Source organism: Jaculus jaculus, chromosome 1 (assembly GCF_020740685.1).
Source record: "Jaculus jaculus isolate mJacJac1 chromosome 1, mJacJac1.mat.Y.cur, whole genome shotgun sequence".
Classification (NCBI taxonomy): Eukaryota; Metazoa; Chordata; class Mammalia; order Rodentia; family Dipodidae; genus Jaculus; species Jaculus jaculus.
Genome location: NC_059102.1, coordinates 229,621,690 through 229,641,927, shown reverse-complemented (window position 1 = coordinate 229,641,927; position 20,238 = coordinate 229,621,690). Strand labels below are relative to the sequence as shown.

Sequence of the window (20,238 nt, the reverse complement as noted above, 5' to 3'; positions counted from 1 at the left end):
GCCCCTTCCCTCCCAGAGCTGAGTTCTGCGCGGCGGGACGGGGCCACCGGAAGTACATCTGGGTCCCTTCCGGCGGTCCGCAGCTCCGGCGGCTCCCGCAGAGGTAAACAACGCGTTCCCGTCTGGAGGCGCCCGCCGAGCCCCGCCCCGCCCCTCGCCTCCCCCGCCCCGCACTATGGCCGCTGCGGCCGGGGACACGGCGGCGAAGCCGCTGCAGAGTGCCATGAAGCTGGCGAACGGGGCCATCGAGCTGGACACTGGCAACCGGCCCCGGGTAAGGCAGAGAGGGATGCGGGCGAGGATCCGGCCTGTGATGATGAAAGCGGGCAGCGCCAGGGGGGTCTCGAGGCGCCGGGACCCGCTGAGCATCTCTTGGGCGGGCGGTGGCGAGTGCATGCTGTGCAGTGACCTCATAGCTCAGCCCGCTCTTGGTCTCAGGTTTACCTGTTCATTGAGTCGGTGAATCAGAGCCACGGTTCGGTTTGTAAAGGGAGGGGGAAGGGCCTGCGAAGCTCCCCTCCAAGATGTAGGTGACGGGCAGGGGGGGGGTGTGTAGGCTAACTACGAGCTCATTCGTGATGCGGCTATTTGCAGTCATCTTTAGAGGTCGTTTGGAAAGGAATGCAGGCGGGGAGGGGTGTGCCCTGTCATTGAGGATGAATGCTACCTCAAAGAATGGCAGCCAGGTAGACAAGCCTGTCAGTCAACCTTGGGCCATCCCGGGAGTGGAGGAATCAGTGTTTGCCTAGGAAAAGCACCCTAGTCCCCATGTTCGGGTGGGTTTGTTTGGGGGGGGGGTATTTAGAGTAGGGGCTCGCTTTAACCCAGGCTGACCTGGAATTCACTATGTAGTCTCAGGATGGCCTCGAACTCACGGTGATCCTCCCACCTCTGCCTCGCGAGTGCCGGGATTAAGGGTGTGTGCCACTATGCCTGGCACAAGTCTGAAATCCCACCTGAAATCCATTTATCGTATCTTTGAAGTGTGGCGTACCTGGTGTCCTGAGCTGTCAGAGTGCCCTGGACAGAGCAGTTACAGTGCAATTCAGTGTGCAAGGCTCCAGCAAGTACAGAGAATACTTATTCTGGGATTAGATATGCACCTTTGTTCTCAATTTACCCTCTCATGAGATGATTTCTTTTTGGTTTTTTGAGGTGGGTCCAACTCTAGCCCAGGATGACCTGGAATTCACTATGTCATCTCAAGGTAGCCTTGAACTCACAATGACCCTCCTACCTCTGCCTCCCAAGTGCTTGGATTACCACCATGCCCACATTTTTTAAAATTTTTATTTATTTATTGGAGAGAATGGGCATGGCAGGGCCTCTAGCCACTGCAAACGAGCTCCAGACACATGCACCACCATATGCATCTGATTTGTGTGGGTTCTAGGGAATCAAACCTAGGTCCTTAGGCTTTCCAGGCAAGCACCTTAACCTATAAGTCTTCTCTCCAGCTCAGGAAATACCTTTTTTAATGTTTTTGTTGTTGTTTTATTTTTATTTATTTATTAGAGTTAGAGAGAGAGAGAGAGAATGGGCACGCCAGGCCCTCTAGCCACTGCAAATGAACTCCAAACACACGCGCCACCATGTGCATCTGGCTCATGTGGGACCTGGAGAATCAAACCTGGGTCCTTAGGCTTCGCAGGCATGTGCCTTAACTGCTAAAGCCATCTCTCCAGCCTTGTTGTTGTTGTTTTGAAGTAGAGTCTCAGTCTGGTCCAGGCTGACCTGCAATTAACTATGTAGTCTCAGGGTGGCCTCAAACTCACAGTGGTCCTCCCACCTCTGCCTTCCGAGTGCTGGGATTAAAGGCATGCTCCACCAAGCCTGGCAAAATCCTTTTCTTAATCCATGGAATATGGGGTGTTGCAGTCAGGTTCACATTGCTGGTAGAAATCACTCAATCAAGAGCAGCTTGTGGGTAAAAAGAGGTTTATTTTGGCTTACATGTTCGAGGGGGAAGCTCCATGATGGCAGGGAAAACAATGGCATGAGCAGAGGGTGGACATCAGGAAATATCAGGTGGACAACAGGAAAAAGAAAGTGTGCCAAACACTGACATGTGGACACTGGCTATAATACCCATAAGCCCACCCCCCAAAATACACTGCCTCCTGGAAGTGTTAATTCCCAAGTCTCCATCAGCTGGGAACCTAGCATTCAGAACACCTAAGTTTATGAGGGACACCTGAATTAAACCACCACATTCCACCCTGGCCCCCATAAACTGATAACCATACATGATGTAAAATGCAATGCATTCATCCAACTTTAAAAGTCTCATAGTTTTTATTGATTCCAGTGATATTCATATATCCCCATAGTGCAAGATCTTTTAACTGAGTCATAATACCAAAAACTAACCTCAAAAAACCATAAAGGCATAGAATAAATACTCACACTGTAAAAGATAGCATTGGGCATAGCAAAGAATACTCAAGCAATAGATGATTTAAACAGGGCAAACACCAAACTCTGTTGCTCCAAGTCCAGCAACTTTCCAGTGACAAGTCTCCATGTCCAATAATTCTAACCAGCAACAAGTGTCTGGAGTTTCAATTCCACCCCTTCAACTCACAGTACTGGAAAACTTCATCTGGGGCCAGCAGCTTTCCTTAGCAGTCGTCTTGTGGTCCCAGCATCTCTACTGTATTTCCACTGAGAGCCACAGTACATCCTCACAGCTCCATCAGGTCTCCATGCAGGCATCCAGCAAACCTGCTTCACACTGTCCCTGGCTGTTTCCAAAACACAAGACCATGTTGCAAAATCAATGACCCTCTCTTTCCTGCATTTTTTATACTCCACAATACCAGGTAGAGTGCCAATTTGTTAACTCGGGGGATGGGGGGGGTAAAGCAGACTTTGAAGATCAGGGCACTCCTTAGCACTCAGGCCCCTTCAAAAGAGTCTACAATTCCTGTTGCCCCAATGCAAGTCAGCTGGCCCAATCTCAATGCTTGTAAATCTTTCAATAGCAGTTGAACAGGCAGCAGTTTTGGCCTAAACATTTCTTTCTATGCCATATCCCTCTGCTCAAATCAGTATGTTACTATGTACTGTAACCCACACAAGTTCTCAGGACACGGGCATAACAGCAAGCCTCTCACCCAAATCACCTGTAGTCCCGTCCAAGCAAAGCTCTTTTTCACCCTCATAAGCCAAACCTTATAGTCCATAGTTCTTACTGCATTCAGATCTTTCAACTCTGACCAGAATAGTCCATCAAGCTGTACTTACAGCACTGCAAGGCATCTCTTAGGCCAAGGTTTCAACTCCTCCCACATTCCTCTTGAAAATCAGCTCCAAAAGGACAAAGCCACACAGTCAGGTGTCCAGCAGCAATCCCACTCCTCAGTACCACTTTACTGTTTCAGTCAGGTTCACATTGCTGGTAAAAATCACCCAACCAAGAGCCACTTGTGGGGAAAAAAAAAAGGTTTATCTTAGCATACAGGCTTGAGGGGGAAGCTCCATGATGGCAGGGAAAATGATGGCATAAGCAGAGGGTGGACATCACCTCCTGGCCAACATCAGGTGGATAATAGGAACAGGAAAGTGTGCCAAACACTAGTAAGGAAGAGCTGGTTATAACACCCATAAGCCCGCCCCCAACAACACACTGCCTCCTGGATGTGTTAATTTCCAAATCTCCATCAGCTGGGAACCTAGCATTCAGAACACCTAAGTTTATGGGGACACCTGAGTCAAACCACTACATGGGGTCTTCAAGTTGCACAAGAAGGAAACTCGTAATACATAATGAAAATTGACAGCGTTGCTCTGGCTGCCTCCCCTGCCCCCCTCATTGAATCGCAGTTCCATCCTATGCTGGAGATAAAGGAGAGAGGGGAGAAATGTGTCCCAACTGTTTTCCAGCTTAACTGCCCAGTGCATTTGTACAGACACATGCTTTGAGTTCATTGTGTGGTAGGTGGACCATTACTGAACACAACATATTCTCAGCTAAACAGCCTATAAGTCTGTCAGAAATGAGCTGTGGATTCTGTGTTTCCCACAAGGGCTTCCAACCAGGCAGGCAAGAATCAGTCACTCTCCTCTACTGGCCTGACCCCTGCCATTGTTTTACTTATACATAGGAGGCATACATGGAGTATCTGAGGAGCATCCACTACATCTCCCAGGTGTTACTGGAAGAAGTTGAAAACACTAGAGGTATGTGCTCAGGCTTTCTATTCCCCTCATGAGAGCTAAAACATGGGCAACTTAGCCCTTAGTGGGCCCCAGGGCTAGGAGCCTTCTTTATCTTTCCAGCCTGGCTATTAGCAGCAAGTTTGCCACAAGCATGAGCTGTCATAGTAAGACATGGTAGTCTTGAGGGACTGTGCTGTGGGTAAGGGGATAGGTACTCAAATGGGGCAAGACATACAAAGGTAAGACATTGTTATCAGAGGTACATGCAAAAATCCTGAGAAAGGGGCTGGAGAGATTGCTTAGTGGTTAAGGCTTTTGCCTACAAAGCCAAAGGACCCAGGTTCAATTCCCAAGACCCATGTAAGCCACATGCACAAAGTGGCACATGTATCTGGAGTTCGTTTGCAGGGCTAGATGCCCTGATGTGCCCATTTTCTCTCTCACTCGCTCTACCTGCTTCTTTCTCGCTCTCAAATAAATACAATAAAATTTTTTTTTAAAAAAAGAAAAAAATTCCTGAGAAAGAAGTATGTGTGGCAGGGCTCTGTGCATCTTGGGTAAAACTGAAGGACTTCTCTTCTGAGGAAAAGCTTGTGGAGGCTTTGAGTTTTGTGGGAGAACCAGCACCACAGTGGAAGCTGGCTGGGCGTGGTGGCACAAGCCTTTAATCCCAGCACTTGAGAGGCAGAGGTTAGGAGGATCTCCGTGAGTTCCAGGCTGCCCTGAGACTACATAGTGAAGTCCAGGTCAGCATGGACTAGAGTGATACTCTACCTCCAAAAACCAAAAAAGAAAAAAACATAGAATCTGTGCCACATATAGGCAGGAGGAGTGAAGAGCTTAAACTTGCTGAGTGTTGAATGTGAGTTGCTAGTACAGAGAATGTTCTCGGCAGCTGATGGGGCAGGCGCAGATGTGTGAGGGGAGGGGCAGAAAATTCCACTGTAACCTTGTGAAGTCTGAGGGGCAAGCAGCCCACTGGACATGGGAGAGAGCTAGCAGGGAGCAAATGAGCTCAGCTATGCTCTGGAGAGACCAGTAAGAGGAACCCGAAAGGAAGGTGACATCTCAGAATATAGAAAAACCTGAGTGGCTTGCCATCTTTGGCAGTTTAGGGGCACTGAGAGGTTAAAGCAGAAGGAGGAAAATGGAGTTTGTGAGGGGTCCATTGTAAGGGGAAGCAGGACACCACTGTGGATCCAGGGCCTGGGCCTGGCAGGGTTCGGGGAGAGGACGTTGCTGCTGATAAAACAGACCTATGGAGGGAAAGGGCAGCACACACACCTCTGGGTAGGGGATGAAATGGTGGGGGCACTCACTGCTACACCTGCAGAGGGCAAGTCTGGGGCACAGGCAGTTCATGGGTGGCAGGACGAGGACAGCCTGTAGCATATCCTTGTCTCTCTGCAGTGGCCATGAAGCTGCATGGCTACCCTCAAAGGAGCTGCAGTTACAGGCAGGCCCCGTGAGGACAGCAGGCCCCTGACACGCAAGCACTAAAGAAGGGCAAGAATCAGTCTGATGCTGGGCTGCCAAGCACAGGCACATGCATGGTCCTGGGCCATGATGATCAGATGAATGAAGGGTGAGCTTGCCCAACTTTTTCCACTTCCCCTGTTCTTAGCAAGTGTTTGATTTGTGGTAGAACTGACTTTAATCAACCTTCCTGTCCTTTCCCCAGAAGCTGGGGAACCTGTGCCCTCCGACACCTCGAAGATGCTGAAGCTGGCTGAGCAGTGTCTGGAGCGTGCCCAGTCAACAGCTGCCAAGCTCGGTGGGTGCCCAAAAGAGGGGGCCCTCCTAGGCTCTCCCAGTCAGCATCTGCTTTGTGGAATGGGGCCTAACCCACTAACCCCTGGCTGCACGTGGCTTGCAGGGAAAACACGTCTGAAGCCAGCTGTGCCTGTGGCTGCGCCAGTGCCCTTGCCTACCAGCCGACACCGCCGGGTGTGTTCAGACGAAGGAGGGAAGCTCTCTCCTTTCCTGCCTCCTGAGATCTTTCAGAAGCTGCAGGTGGCAGAATCTCAAAGCTCCAAGAAGTAAGATGGGCAAGATGGGAACCATATTGATTCTGGGATTGGGTTTGGAGGCCATGGGACATTTGGCTAATGTGGGTTCCAGAATAGAAACATAGAAACATCCTTTTTCCAAGTCCTCTTAATGAGAAATTTCATAAAATTAGTGACACAGAATGAAAGACAGTAAAGGAAGCAGCAGCCAGATGTGGTGGCAAGGCCTTTAATCCCAGCACTGGGGAGGAATAGGAGGGAGGATCACTGTGAGTTTGAAGCCAGCCTGGTACTGCAGAGTGAATTCCAGGTCAGCCTGTCTAGAGTGAGACCCTGCCTCAAAAAAAAAAAAAAAAAAAAAAAAAAAAGGAAGGAAGGGACATGGAAAGGGAAAGGGGAAAGAAAAAGGAAGGGAAGTGAATAAAAAGGAAAGGAAAAGGAAATGATGAGGGAATGATAGCAGAAACAGACCTAAAAGTTTCCAGATAATGGTTAGACACAGATTAATCATGCTGCACTCTTCAGAGATTCAAAGCACAAGTTTGAAAATACCCAAACATGAAACTATAGACACACACTTAGAAACAAACCAAAAAAATACAATGCTAGAATTGTTTATTTAAAACTAGTTGAAACCAGAAATGGTGGCTTATGCATTTAATCCCAGCACTTGGGAGGCAGAGGTAGGAGGATCACCATGAGTTTGAGACCACCCTGAGACTACATAGTGAAATCCAGGTCAGCCTGGGCTATAGCGAGACTCTACCATGAAAAAAAAACTAATAACAACAACAAAAAGAGTGGACAGGTTTGTAACAACAGAGTAGGCGTATCTGAAAAAAGAAAGTTAGTAAATTGGTAAAAAGGCATAAAAAAAAAATTCAGATGTCAAAAGAACAAACAAAACAGAAGATAGGAGAGATGAAATGCCTAACATGTTTCTTAAAACTCAGAAAGAAAAAAGAAAGAAAGAAAGAAAGAAAGAAAGAAAGAAAGAAAGAAAGAAAGAAAGAAAGAGGGAGAGAGGAAGGAAAGAGGGAAGGAAGGAAGAAAGGAAGGAAGGAATTGAGAAGGAGGCATTATTTGAAGATATAACAGGAGGCAGTTTCCTAAAAGTAATGAAAGATAAGATAACCTGGACACAGATGTAAGAAACCCAATGTGCTCTGTATAGATGAATGACACCCTCCTACCTCATCTTTTAAGGGTGTCTGCAGCCTCCTGGCTCCCCAGATACTTCCTGTGGGAGCACTGGGCCAAGCACAGATACCGACTTCAGGATGGACTCTTCCCTCCTCAGGCTTCTCCACACCCCACTGTCTGCTAACTCTCAGAGGGTGGGGGAGCGTGTGGCTTGCTGCCATCACTCACTGAGTCGACACATTTCTCCCTTTCATGTGTCACATATGGATCTTGTTTGGCCAGTGCAGAACCTTTCATGAGTTCCCTGTTGTTGCCATAGCTCTCTAATTGATGTTCATCAAAGTCCAGATGCCCAGCTTTTCTTGCGAAAGCAGGAGTTCTGGCAAAACCAAAACCCATGTCTTGGCAGTAGATTAGAGGAGGCAGTTGTCTCTAGCTCGACTTAGAACACCCCTCTGAGCCAGGTGTGGTGGTACAACTTTAATCCCAGCACTCAGGAGGAAGATCGCCATGAGTTCGAGGCCACCCTGAGACTACATAGTGAATTCCAGATCAGCCTAGGCTAGAGCGAGACCCTACCTTGAAAACAAAACAAAACAAAACAAATAAACAAAAAAAAAAACCACTCCTTTATTTTAAAAAAAATTAATTTAATTTAAAAAAATCTCAGTGTTTTCTTCCCGCCTCATCACCTCATCTTACCTCCTGGTCCCAAGGGATAGGAGGATAGCTGCTCAGGTTACCAGATGCTCCTGGGCTTCCTGCACATTGGATAGCAGCTTGTCACTGTTTATAGGGAGCTGACACCACTGGAGGAGGCCTCTCTGCAGAACCAGAAGCTGAAAGCCACATATGAAGCCCGGATGGCCCGTCTGGACCCCAGCCAGGCCATGCAGAAGACGTCACTGGTGAGCAGGACCCAGGGTGGGACTGGGTTGGTGAAGGAAGGGTGCAGGCAGATGAAGAATGGGTCTTACTTCTTCCTTCCTCCCTAGACCCTGTCTCTGCAACGGCAGATGATGGAGAACCTGGTGATTGCCAAAGCCAGAGAGGAGACGGCATCCTTGAGGGGAGATTATGTGGGGTCCTGAGCTGAGGGTAGAGGAGGTGCAGAGTAGGGAGGAGGAACCAGGGACCAGGTAGATGTGAGACTGAGGGTCCCTACAGCTGTAGAGGAGCACATCCTCAGGGAGATGGCCTTTGCCTCTGGCCTGCTGCCTGGTCCTCCTCAGGCCTCTGTCCTCTTGGCTCATACATGAGCTGCCCACTGCCCTTCCCAGCTCCAACTAGGTACTCTCCACCCTCAATCTGCCTTCCCCAGGACCAGCCCCTCCCTGAGCTGGTGCCTGTCCTCTTGGCCTTGTGCACTGCTGGACTCACCCTCTGGAGGACAGAAGTAGCCTTACTTGCCTGCTGCACCCCTAAGACATGTCAGGTACTAGGAGAGTGTGGAGCAGGTGAGGGACGGGGCAGGGATGGAGGTCCATTCAGATTCCGCTGGCCCCTTGACTCTGTCACCTTAGCTCCAGCGGAAGATGGAGGAGCGCCGCCTGCGGCTTCAAGAGGCTGCCAACAGGTGCGTCTCCTCCCTGTCTGAGGCCTGCTGGGAGGCCTGGCATGGGCTTGCGGGCCCACAGGTCCATCCCTGGTCCCATTTGTCTTCCTCTCCAGGAGGTTCTACAGTCAGGTTGCCTTGACCCCAGAGGAGCGGGAACAGCGGGCCCTCTATGCAGCCATCCTGGAATATGAGCAAGACCATGTGAGTGAGTCGCACTCGTACAAGCAGAGCCAGGGGTCACGTGGGCATGAAGGCGTTGCTTCTTTCCCACCACCCAGGGAGACCCTGTACAACCTTGGAAGGGCAGAGGGCAGCCTGTGGTGGGGAATCCTCTGCTTTCCTCCAAGGCCCTCTGTCATGCAGGAATGGCCAAAGCACTGGAGGGCCAAGCTGAAGAGGAGCCCAGGGGACCTGGCACTGGTGACCAACCTGGTTTCCCACTTACTCAGGTACCCAAAGACCCTATTCCCTGGCCTGAGGTTCTTCCTGTGGGCTACTGGATGATGAGGAAGAATGTTAGAAAGATTATTTAGGATGCCTAGGGGGCTGCCAATAGTCCTAGGGGCAAGGGGCTCCTGCTGCTAAACCCAGGCTGGCAGCCCTATGTGCTGATGGCTTTTCACTGGCTTCACTAAGCTTCCCCAGGTAGAACAAGCCACCTTTTATTTTAAATATTTTATTACTTATTTGCAAGCAGAGAGGGAGAGGGGAGAATGGGTGCACCAGGGCCTCCTGCCACTGCACATGAACTCCAGATGCATGTGTCACTTTGTGCATCTGGCTTTTCATGGAATCAGACCAGGGCTTTCAGGCTTTGCAAGCAAGTACCTTTAGCCACTGAGCCATCTCTCTAGCACCACACTTTATTTTTTTAAAATATTTTATTTATTTATTTGTTTGTTTGTTTGTTTGAGAGAAAGAATGGCATGCCAGGGCCTCCAGCTACTATAAATGAACTCCAGATGCATGCGCCACCTTGTGCATCTGGCTTTATGTGGGCACTGGAGAATTGAATCTGGGTCCTTTGATTTTGCAGGCAAGTGCCTTAACTGCTAAGCAATCTCTCCACCTCCACCCCCATACTTTTTTTAAATTTATTTTATTCTTTTGGTTTTTTTTGAGGTAAGGTCTCACTCTAGCCCAGGCTGACCTGGATTACTATGGAGTCTCAGGGTGGCCTTGAACTCATAGCAATCCTCCTATCTCTGCCTCCCAAGTGCTGGGATTAAAGGTGTGTGCCACCACACCCGGCTTTATTTATTTAATTATTTTTGTTTTTTTTTTGTTTTGTTTTGTTTTGTTTTTTTGAGAAAGAGAATTGAATCCTTGTATTTCCTTTGGAATTATTTGTGCTGTGTAGTCAACTGATTTTCCAGTTTGTGGGAATTATACATTTATTAAAATATATATTTGAGAGGAAAAGAGGCAGAAAAAGAGAGAATGGGCATTCCAGGGTCTCTGTCCACTGAAAACAAACTCCAGACACATGCATCACCTTGTGCATCCGGCTTACACGGGTACTAGAAAGTTGAACCGGCACTCCTTAGGCTTCACAGGCAAATGCCTTAACCACTAAGCCATCTCTCCCACCCACATGTTTTAATGTTTTAATTAATATTTGTTTGACCTGACTCACCCTTTTTTTTTTTTTTTTTTTTTTTTTTTGGTTTTTCAAGGTATGGTCTCGCTCTAGCCCAGGCTGACCTGGAATTCACTGTGTAGTCTCACGGTGACCTTGAACTCATGGCAATCCTCCTACCTCTGCCTCCCAAGTGCTGGGATTAAAGGTGTATGCCACCATATCTGGCTCTCACCTCCTTTTGTTGTGAACTTTGCAGCACTCTGGAGTGTTCTTTTTTCCCCACACTTTATTTTTTTTGGTCTATTTTTATTTATTTATTTGAGAGTGACAGACAGAAAGAGAGAGAGAGAATGGATATGCCAGGGCTTCCAGCCACTGCAGACGATTTCCAGATGCATGCGCCCCCTTGTGCATCTGGCTAGTGTGGATCCTGGGGAATAGAGCCTTGTCGCTTCACAGACAAGCGCTTAAGCGCTAAGCCATCTCTCCAGCCCCCTACACTTTATTTTTAATACTAACAACCAGCAGCAAAAGAATCACTTCTCTGAAGCTTTTCGTATGTGGAAACCTTTGTAAATAAGCGATATTACACAGAAGGCTCAGGTGGTCAAGGTCACTGTTGGATTTCTCAGTTCTGAGGTCAGAAAAAAGATTGAGGCCCTGTCCAGCTCTGCTGACGGGCACTTTGGCATCTTTGCTCTGTGCTGGAGGTGAGGACAGTTGGTGGGTGAATGGCAGAGGCCTTCCTCAGTGTCCTCTTCAGGGCCCACTGTACCTGTGGACCTGCTTCTCTCCTTGCAGCCTTCCCGACCACCCGATCCCGAAGCTCCTGAAGAAGCTCCAGTGTGAAGTATATGGCACCCTGTACCCCGTCGTGAGCCATGCCGCTGCCAGCTCTGCGCCTGCCCCGGGCTGCTGCTCCCTGCCCCCAGACACCAATGGGCTGCTGGCTCCAGGGAGCCGGCGACTGCGGTCCTCCCAGAGCCTCTACTGCATGCTCTCCCCACCAGAGCCCAGCACAGTCCTGAGACCCCAGGATGGACCCCCTGCCACGCCACCCACACCCCCACTCTACCCTGGCCCTCTGGACCGAGGAGCAGACAGCAGCCCAGCAGGGCCTTCCTCACCTCTAGTGGACGCCTCATCCCGCCTGCCAGACAAGGACAGCTCCTTTGAAGACCTAGAACAGTTTTTGTCTATATCTGAGAGATGGGGCAGGGGTTCTGGGGGACAGCCTGAGCCACAGACCCCAGGAGCAAAGAGGGAGCCCTTGCTGGAGTGTCTGAAGACCACAGTGAAGGACATACACAATGCCATCGGTGAGCCAGCGGGGCACCAACTCAGGAGCTGTTCCCGCAGCCTCTTAGCCCTCAAGTGCAGCTTGCTCCCCAGGACAGCAGAGCCTTGTGTCCACCTGCCTTTGGGCCCAAGCACTCAGCCCAGCAGAGCAGTCCCTGGTCCACCTAAGTCCCTTGGAGAGTTGTGGGGCAGGGAAGGGGAGAGGACGCATATGGAAGCTCCCTGGGTTACAAAGGGAGATTGGGAGACAAGGCCTGTTCACCCTTTGATGTATTTCCTGGTCCCTTCTACTTTTCTGTTGGAAGAGGGCCTGCCTTCAGAGCTTCTGGTCAGCAGGAGGCGTGGCCGTGCCTACCCCAGAGCACCTGGGGTCTTGTATGAACCAGGGAGGAAGGCCAGCAGCCTAGGCCCTGCCCACATCCTGAGAACTTAATGATGTCCTCCTTCCCCCACCAGGGCTGGCCTGCCTCATGATTCTGAAGGTGCCTGGGTTCCTGTAGGCTTGGGAGCATGTCCTTTAGGGACTGCCATCCCCTTTCTGTAGACCCCTTGGCTACATGGGAGCTGGGTATGACCAAGTCAGCCCCAGGGAGGCAGAGGAGTTGGGACCTGCTTCAGGCTACACCAACACAGGATGGGCAGGGGATGGGCATGAGATGGTGCGCAAGTGGAAGAACCAGGTGAACCTCTCTTCCCGCTGGGCCTTGATGCTGCCTGTAGCACAGTGGCACAGAGGCTGGCTCTGGGGCCCAGGGACACCTTGGCTCTGGCCTTAGAGCCTCTAGATATGGGGGGGGGGGGGTAGGGGCCCATCTGGACATCCCCAACTCTGCTCCTGGCAGACAGGCTGCTCTCGCTGACCCTTCTGGCCTTTGAAAGCCTGAATACAGCCACCTCCAAGGACCGTTGCCTGGCATGCATTGAGGAGCCCTTCTTCTCCCCACTGTGGCCCATGCTACTGGCCCTCTACAGGTATTCCCCCAGCCCAGTGAAAATCCCCGTCAGGAGCTGGCATCTCCAGCCCAGTTTCCCAATGGCCTGGCCTGATCTGGAGGCCATCTTTAAGTGTTTCAAGTTTGCAGCGGCCCGTTCCCACCTCCTGTCTGTCTTAGAGACAGTCAGGATGTTTACTCAGGTAAACATCCCTCCCAGCACTGAGCTCCAGAGAAGCCCCCCCACCCCAGCCACAGTCTTGCTTGTCTCTGGGACAGTAGCTCTGTGGTAGCTGAGCCAGGTCCTTTTGCTCCAGGAGTGTTCACCGAACCCGGGAGGCGGCCGTGAGCAAGAGCATGGAGCTGTACAGGAGTGCACCCCCAGCGGCCCTTGGCGTCCCTACCAAGCTCCTCCCCCGGAGCCCTGAAGCTCAAGGGGCCTCCACCTACCCGTACTGTGCTGCTGCCCAGGAGCTAGGGCTACTGGTCCTGGAGAGTTGCCCTCAGAAGAAGCTAGAGTGTATCGGTGCGGGGAGTCTGAGGGTCCCAGAGGTTTGAGAGGCAGAAGCTCCCCTTCCGGCCTATAGGCCTGTCACTCGTCAGATGTGGGGGCGATACCCTTGGGAGGGATGGTGGCAGGATAGTGGGTCTCCCAAACCCTGTGTATCAGGAGGAGGGTAGGCAATATGAGGAGGACCCGGGTTGGGGGCACCAGCATGCTTCCCCCTGCATCGGGCCCCTCAAGTTTTTCTGTTTCATCCCCCATCTCGCCCCACTAAAGCTATGTTTCTGTGTCACAGTGCGGACCCTGAGGGTCATCTGCATCTGTGCAGAAGACTACTGCCGTGCCCACGAGGCCAGGCCTGAGGCCGGACCCCAGCCCCCTGTTGCTGCCATGTGAGTCCAGGGTGAAGGACACTGCTTTGCGAAGACATGAGTATGTAGAGTCTGCCTTGTGCTTGAGCAAAAGGACCCTGGTGGCCTGCTTGTCTCCACGGGCCCAGTGCATGTAACTTCAGAGCAAGGACCCTGGGCCAGCTGAGGGTAGGAGCAGGGCTCCCACCTCCATGACTGACCAGGCCCACGTGGACAAGGCTGCTGCTGCAGTGCCCTCGGGCTAGGCCAAGGCTCCCTGGAAATCAGGGTCCTGGTTGATCTGGTGGAACTGGGGGGTACTCTTCCCAGAAGCACATGCCTGAACTCTAGGACACACGTACAGGGAACAGAGAAGGTGCAGGCTCTTATTAGGGACCTACTTCCTGCACTGACCTTCCAGGATTAGGGTTCCCTGGCAGGTCCTACATGAGTCTACTTCTCCCCACCCAAGTCACATAGCCTGGGAGCTGGATGCCTAATCCTACTCCCAACTCCCCTCAACTCAGCTATGGCCAGCAGCTTCTGACTTGGAGTTACTGCCCCCCACACCTCCTACATGAGGTCTGCCACCCTGCTTTAAGTGCCTGGGTCAGTCCTGAGTATAACTGTCATTGGTGGGAGAGGGGTCATGACCCTGGCTTGCACTTGAAGCCCTGCAATTAGACCTTGGAGCCAATTACACCTTAGAGCCAAGTGTGAGGTCACTGGGGAGGAAGGGACGGGTGTTTTCCATGCTCTCCAATGTCCAGTTGCTGATCCATCGTCTGCCTTCTTTACCCATTTTACAAAAGAAAGGCAGGGCTACATTTTAAAATCTTGGTCCAAGCCAGCCCCACACAGGGGAACAGTGGGAAGCCACCATGTCCTTGCAGGCGGCAGGACCTTGAGCAGGCGCAGCAGGTGGGTGGTGCGTCCCTGGGCTTTGGGGTTAGACCTGAGCCACAGTCTCAGATTCTGGCTGCCTCTTTGTTCTCCATACACACCCTCACCGGTATACCTAGACATTTCTGAGGTGGGTCTAGAAAGACCCAATGCAGAGATGAGCATTTCCCAATCTCAGCCCTCTCCTGCCCCTGAGCTAACAAAAGCCTGTGAGACCACAAGCAACTGGAGGAGTGGAAGGGGGTGCCACACGTATATCCAGCTGCTGGCATTCCTGTCTGGGAACAGTGTCACCATGGCCAGGAGATCTCCTATGATGCTGGTGGGTGGGAAATGACAGGGATTGTAACCATCCACAATGGCCCCAGGGATCAGGAGTGAGTGGCCACTATGGCCCTAGGCTCACCATCCCCTGTGCTTTGCCCAGCAGTGGTGCTGACGACCTGCTGCCCATTCTGTCCTTTGTGGTGCTGAGGAGTGGCCTGCCCCAGCTGGTATCGGAGTGTGCAGCCCTAGAGGAATTCATTCATGAGGGGTACGAAAGACCACCTGCCAGTGGGGGCCGGGGGATGAGTGTGATTTCCCTAGGGTGGGAGGTCTCTGTGGGAAGGGCTGTGGACACGGAATCTGTGGCACTGGGGACATGGGAACCTCAAGCCCAGACCTAAACCATTGGGGATGATAGAGTTGGGGGCTGTGAGGGAGGCCTGCAGCCCCATCCTCACCTTTGGACAGTCCTCCAAAGTCCACCTGTGAACCGGGCACTCAGACAAGTGTGTTCCATAGCCCCTCTCTCAGTACACAGTAGACAGGAGCTGCAGGAATAGCATTTGCCTGGGTAGTCTGTGCTCTAGCCATCCCTGCATCTGGACAGGTAGGGACAAAAAGACTCCTCCACCCCAGTCCCTAATAGTCGCAGCTCTGGCCACATCAGTGCCCAGGTGAGAGGGCAGAGGTTGCCCTCTGGAGTTGTGGGGTGTCCAGTCGGTCTAAATGACACATGCCCCTGTGCTTTCCCCTGCACAGGTACCTTATTGGAGAGGAAGGGTACTGCCTGACCTCCCTGCAGAGTGCCCTGAGCTATGTGGAGCTGCTACCCCGGGGGGCCCTGGGCAAGTAGTGGAGGCTGGAACCCAGGGACTGAAGGAGCCATAGGACCTCCGCACTGCCCTGCACATCTGGTCGGGGCAGCCTGCTGTGATCAGACTCTAGCTCTTGCTCCCTTCATAATCCCAGACCTGCCCCAGAGGCAGTACCTTTTCTGCAACAGGACAAGGTCCAATCAGCTCCATGTGCCAGGCCTGTACTGTCCTGGCTGGCCTCTGAAAGGCCCCAGAGAGAGGAGCTGTGGCAAAGGGTACGGCTCAGCAGTGTGCATGGCTAGCCCTGGCCTCCTGTCATCGACACTGGACAGTGAAAGGGGCACGGGGAGACTGGCCAAGGCTGGCCTATCAGTCTGGTTTTGCTCCCTTCCAGTCCCTCAAAACAGCCAACGTTCATCTGAGCCAGTTTCTTGTCAGACTCCAGAACAAGAGCGCCATCCCCCTCTCCAGAAGACCGAGCACAAGTGGTATGAGGCTGTGCTGTTTATTTATTGGGCAGCAACTGCCCTGCTTGCTTTTGCCGGCCTAACTGTCCCTTCCCACCCAAGTCCACCTTAGTGGTGGACAGTGAACATTTAGCACCCTTGATCAATTCCCACAGCTGTACAGCCTCTCCTGGTTGGGGAGAGCCCACGGTTCAGCACCTTGACTGTTACACGCCCCAAGGGGCCACCAACCCAGCCTATAATAAAGAGGTCACTCTATCTGAGTCCATGTGGCTTGCTTATTCTCCACCCACTAAGCAGGCAGGGGCCTGGGTGCCGGTGCCATGATTTAGACAGTACAGCCACTGTCTCTTGCCCCCCCCCCCGCCCCGCAGAGATCCCAGGACCAGAGGACAGCATGCTGGGAGTGGGCACAGCTCACCTCTGGACCCTCTGTACAGTAGCAGCATCCTGCCAGGGCTGTTCCCAGCCAGGCAGGTCTGGGCTTCACCCTCTACAACACAGCTCTGCAGGCATCCTTGGGAATTCAGTGTCAGAAGTTACCACTAGCTGGGCGTGGTGGCATATGTCTTTAATCATAGTACTCAGGAGGTAGAGGTGAGAGGATTGCTGCGAGTTCAAGGTCAGCCTGGGACTACAGAGTGTGTTCCAGGTCAGTCTGGACTAGAGTGAGACCTTGCCTCGAAAAATAAAAAGTTACCACTTCCAGGTATGGTGGTGCATGCCTTTAGTCACAGCATTTGGGAAACTCAGGTAGAGGATCACTGTAAGTTCAAGGCCAGTCTGGGGGCTACAGAGCCCCTGCCTCAGGAAAACAAAAAATTACCACAGCAGCTTGAGCATAGAGCCCTCCCGCAGAGGTCACAGGAAACCTCATTTCACACACAGGAATGCCCTGTAATAGTTGTGCTTCTATATGTGGAGACACAGATAGATGCCCATGGTTGTAATTATGACCCTAGGAGGAGGTGGCCAGACACAGGCAGTGTGGAGCTCAGAGGACAACTTTCAGGTGTTAGTCCTTGCCTTCCATCTCGTTTGAGGCAGGGTCTTGTGTACTGCTCAACTCACCAGGCTAGCTGGTCTGCAAGCTTCTGGGAAAGTCTGTCTTCCCATTTAGGCATGCTAGAATTATAGAAATAAACCACAGCTTCTGGCTTTTACATGGGATCTGGAGAGCCAAACCCAGGCTTGAATAGCAAGCACTTTATCCACTGAGCCACCTCCCAGCCTTAGTAAGTATTTAATCTGGGGGGGGGTGACTTTTGTAGGGGGGGATTGAGGTAGGGTCTCACTGTAGCCCAGGCTGACCTGAAATTCACTATGTTGTCTCAGGGTGGCCTCGAACTCACAGTGATCATCCTACCTCTGCCTTCTGAGTGCTGCTATTAAAGGTGTGTGCTGCCACACCAGCTTTTTTGTTTGTTTTCTTGAGGCTGGGTTTCACTCTAGCCCAAGCTGGCCTGGAAATCATTCTGTAGCTCCAGGCTGGCCTTGAACTCACAGTGATCCTCCTACCTCTGCCTCCTTGGATTAAAGATGTGCACCACAATGCCTGGCTTATATTTGTTTTTTTTTGTGGGGGGGGGCAGGGTCTCACTCTAGCCCAGAATGACCTGTAACTATGCAGTCCAGGATGGCTTCAAACTCACAGTAATCCCACTTTGGTCTAGAGTGAAATCCTGCCAAGAAAAAAAGGGGGATACTGGGAAAATTGTTCAGTCTGGGTTTGATTCCCCAGAACCCACATAAAACCAGATGTATAAAGTGGTGTATGTGTCTGGAGTTCATTTAGTGGCAAAGTGCCCCTAGCACATCTATTATTTCTCTGTCTTCAAAAATTTAAAAAAAAAAAAAAAAAGCTGGTTGTTGTGGTGCATGCCTGTAATTCCAGGGAGGCAAAAGTAGGAGAGTTGTTGTGAGTTTGAGGCCAGCCTGAGACTACATAGTGAATTCCAGGTCAGCCTGGGCGAGGGTAAAACTGTACCTCAAAAATACACATGTGGGCTGGAGAGATGGCTTAGCAGCTAAGGCGCTTGCCTGCAAAGTCTAAGGACCCAGGCTTGGCTCTCCAGGTCCCATGTAAGCCAGCTGCAGAAGTGCACAAAGTCGACATGCACACAAGGTGATGCATGCATCTGGAGTTTGATTGCAATGGCTGGAGGCCCTGGAGCACCAATTCCCTCTCTTACAATCTCCCATTCATAAAAACATTATTTTAAAAAACCACACGGGGGCTGGAGAGATGGCTTAGCGGTTAAGCGCTTGCCTGTGAAGCCTAAGGACCCCGGTTCGAGGCTCAGTTCCCCAGGTCCCACATTAGCCAGATGCACAAGGGGGCGCACGCGTCTGGAGTTCATTTGCAGTGGCTGGAAGCCCTGGCATGCCCATTCTCTCTCTCTCCCTCTATCTGCCTTTCTCTCTATGTCTGTCGCTCTCAAATAAATAAATAAAAAATGAACAAAAAAAATTAAAGGTGTGTGCCACCACACCTAGCTAAAAAACCACACGGGCTGGAGAGATGGCTTAGCGGTTAAGCGCTTGCCTGTGAAGCCTAAGGATACTGGTTTGAGGCTCGTTTCCCCAGGACCCACATAAACCAGATGTACAAGGGGGTGGATGCATCTGAAGTTCATTTGTAGTGGCTGGAGGCCCTGATGCACCCATTCTATCTCTCTCTCTCTTCCTCTTTCTCTCTGTGTCTGTCTGTTGCTTTCAAATAAATAAACACACAGACACACACACACACACACACACACACAAAACAGGCATGGTGGTGCACACCTTTAATCCCAGCACTCAGGAGGCAGAGGTAGGAGGATCGTGTGAGTTCAAGGCCACCGAGACTACATAGTGAATTCCAGGTTAGCCTGGGCTAGAGTGAGACCCTACCTCAAAAACAAAACAAAACAAAAAACCCTGAAGGGCAAGGGAAGTGGGATAGTGCATTGTTTGGTGGTGTGTGGAGAGGTACAGCTGTGGGCGGACAAGACAGTATCCAGTTCATAGAGCTCATTTACCTTAGATAGACCTCTGCTCTAGAGACCATTGGAGCATATACAAAAGACATGCAGTGACACTGTCCACCCTGGGAGAGCAGGGAAGGCAAAGTAGCTATGGTTGCCAAATAAACCACTGCAACTCACCGGCTCAAATACATAAGGCATATATTTTGTCCATGTACCTTCCAGCTGAGCAGAGTTTAGTAGGAAGGGCTTGTCTACCCACCCCCACCCCATATCAGTTAGGGCAGATTCCAGACTGTAGCTGATGACAAAGTGTTGAGTCTATCTGATGATCTGTCTGGGTAAGTACCAATGGTTAGCTGGGACTTCGGCCAGTACCATCAGAACTACATAAGGATGAGGTCCATGTGGGTAGACTGTGGCAGCTGTGACAAAACAGAAATAGTGGGGGTGAGGGGAGCTTACAATGGAAATCCTCACACAGTTCTGCAGGTCAGAAATCGAAAATTAGTATCAGCAGGGCTCCACTTCCTGTAGAAACTCGTGGGGAGTGTCCTTACTGCCTCTTCCAGCCCCTGGTAGCTTCAGAAAATCTAGGCATCTTTTGGCTTGGAGTTGTACCACTTCCATCTCTGCAGCTATCTTCACATAGCCTTTTTTTTTTTTTCCCCTTCAAGGTAGGGTTTCACTCTAAGCCAGGCAGACCTGGAATTCACTCTGTAGTCTCAAGATGGTCTTGAACTCAAATGATCCACCTATCTCTGACTTCCAAGTATAGGATTAAAGGCACATGCCAACATGTCCGGTGTTTTTTTTTTTTTTTCACATAGCTTTCTGTCTCACATGCCTTATACAAAACTCTCTGCTTATAAGGATACCAATAATATTGGGTCAGAGCCCATATAGCTCAGGCTGACCTGGAATTCCCTATGTAGTCTCAGGGTGGCCTCAAAGTCTTGGCAATCCTCCTACCTCTGCCTCCCAAGTGCTGGGATTAAAGGCATGCGCCACCACACCTGGCCATGCCCAGTACTTTAAAAAAATAAAACCAAAGTGGGGATTAAACCTAGGACCTTGTGTATGCCAGGCAGCACTCTTCCAGTCCACTACATCCACTGCCTGAAGACCTCTCCATTTGACCACTAGCTTCCTCATAGCACAGCAGCTGGGGTCCAGGAGTGTGTGGAAACAAAAAATGAGCATGGCAACTTTATGATCTGGCCTTAGAAATCACACAATGTCACTGCTGCGTTGATGAAGCTGGAAAAGTCAACCAGATTT

The 20,238-nt window shown here is 51.1% G+C and overlaps 1 protein-coding gene across 5 annotated transcripts; it reads left to right on the top strand.

The window, feature by feature from the left end:
* Window positions 1-158: 158 nt before the first annotated feature.
* On the top strand, window positions 159-16,249 carry Vps9d1 (VPS9 domain containing 1). Of its 5 annotated transcripts, none has more exons than XM_045141796.1 (16): window positions 243-274; window positions 4,107-4,182; window positions 5,572-5,746; window positions 5,846-5,935; window positions 6,038-6,200; window positions 8,110-8,221; window positions 8,309-8,371; window positions 8,837-8,889; window positions 8,985-9,072; window positions 9,235-9,320; window positions 11,255-11,772; window positions 12,595-12,724; window positions 13,002-13,210; window positions 13,485-13,581; window positions 14,873-14,977; window positions 15,469-16,249. In XM_045141796.1, exons 3-16 carry the CDS (start codon window positions 5,740-5,742, stop codon window positions 15,560-15,562), a joined length of 1,815 nt encoding a protein of 604 aa, XP_044997731.1. In that variant the 5' UTR covers window positions 243-274; window positions 4,107-4,182; window positions 5,572-5,739; the 3' UTR covers window positions 15,563-16,249. The 5 variants fall into 5 exon arrangements, 4 of the variants coding, with proteins under 4 accessions (XP_044997729.1, XP_004664838.2, XP_044997731.1 ...); XM_045141795.1 differs by having other exon boundaries at window positions 244-274; window positions 5,843-5,935; XM_045141794.1 differs by lacking the exon at window positions 5,572-5,746 and having other exon boundaries at window positions 159-274.
* The last annotated feature ends 3,989 nt before the right edge of the window (window positions 16,250-20,238 follow it).

What these genes read in the sequence shown, in the direction of transcription:
- Vps9d1 (XM_004664781.2), top strand. Translation starts at nt 176, where the DNA reads ATGGCCGCTGCGGCCGGGGACACGGCGGCGAAGCCGCTGCAGAGTGCC. An exon ending in AGAAGTTGAAAACACTAGAG is followed by an intron (nt 4,183 to 5,842) that starts GTATGTGCTCAG and finishes TCCTTTCCCCAG; the next exon opens with AAGCTGGGGAACCTGTGCCC. An exon ending in CTGGTTTCCCACTTACTCAG is followed by an intron (nt 9,321 to 11,254) that starts GTACCCAAAGAC and finishes CTCTCCTTGCAG; the next exon opens with CCTTCCCGACCACCCGATCC.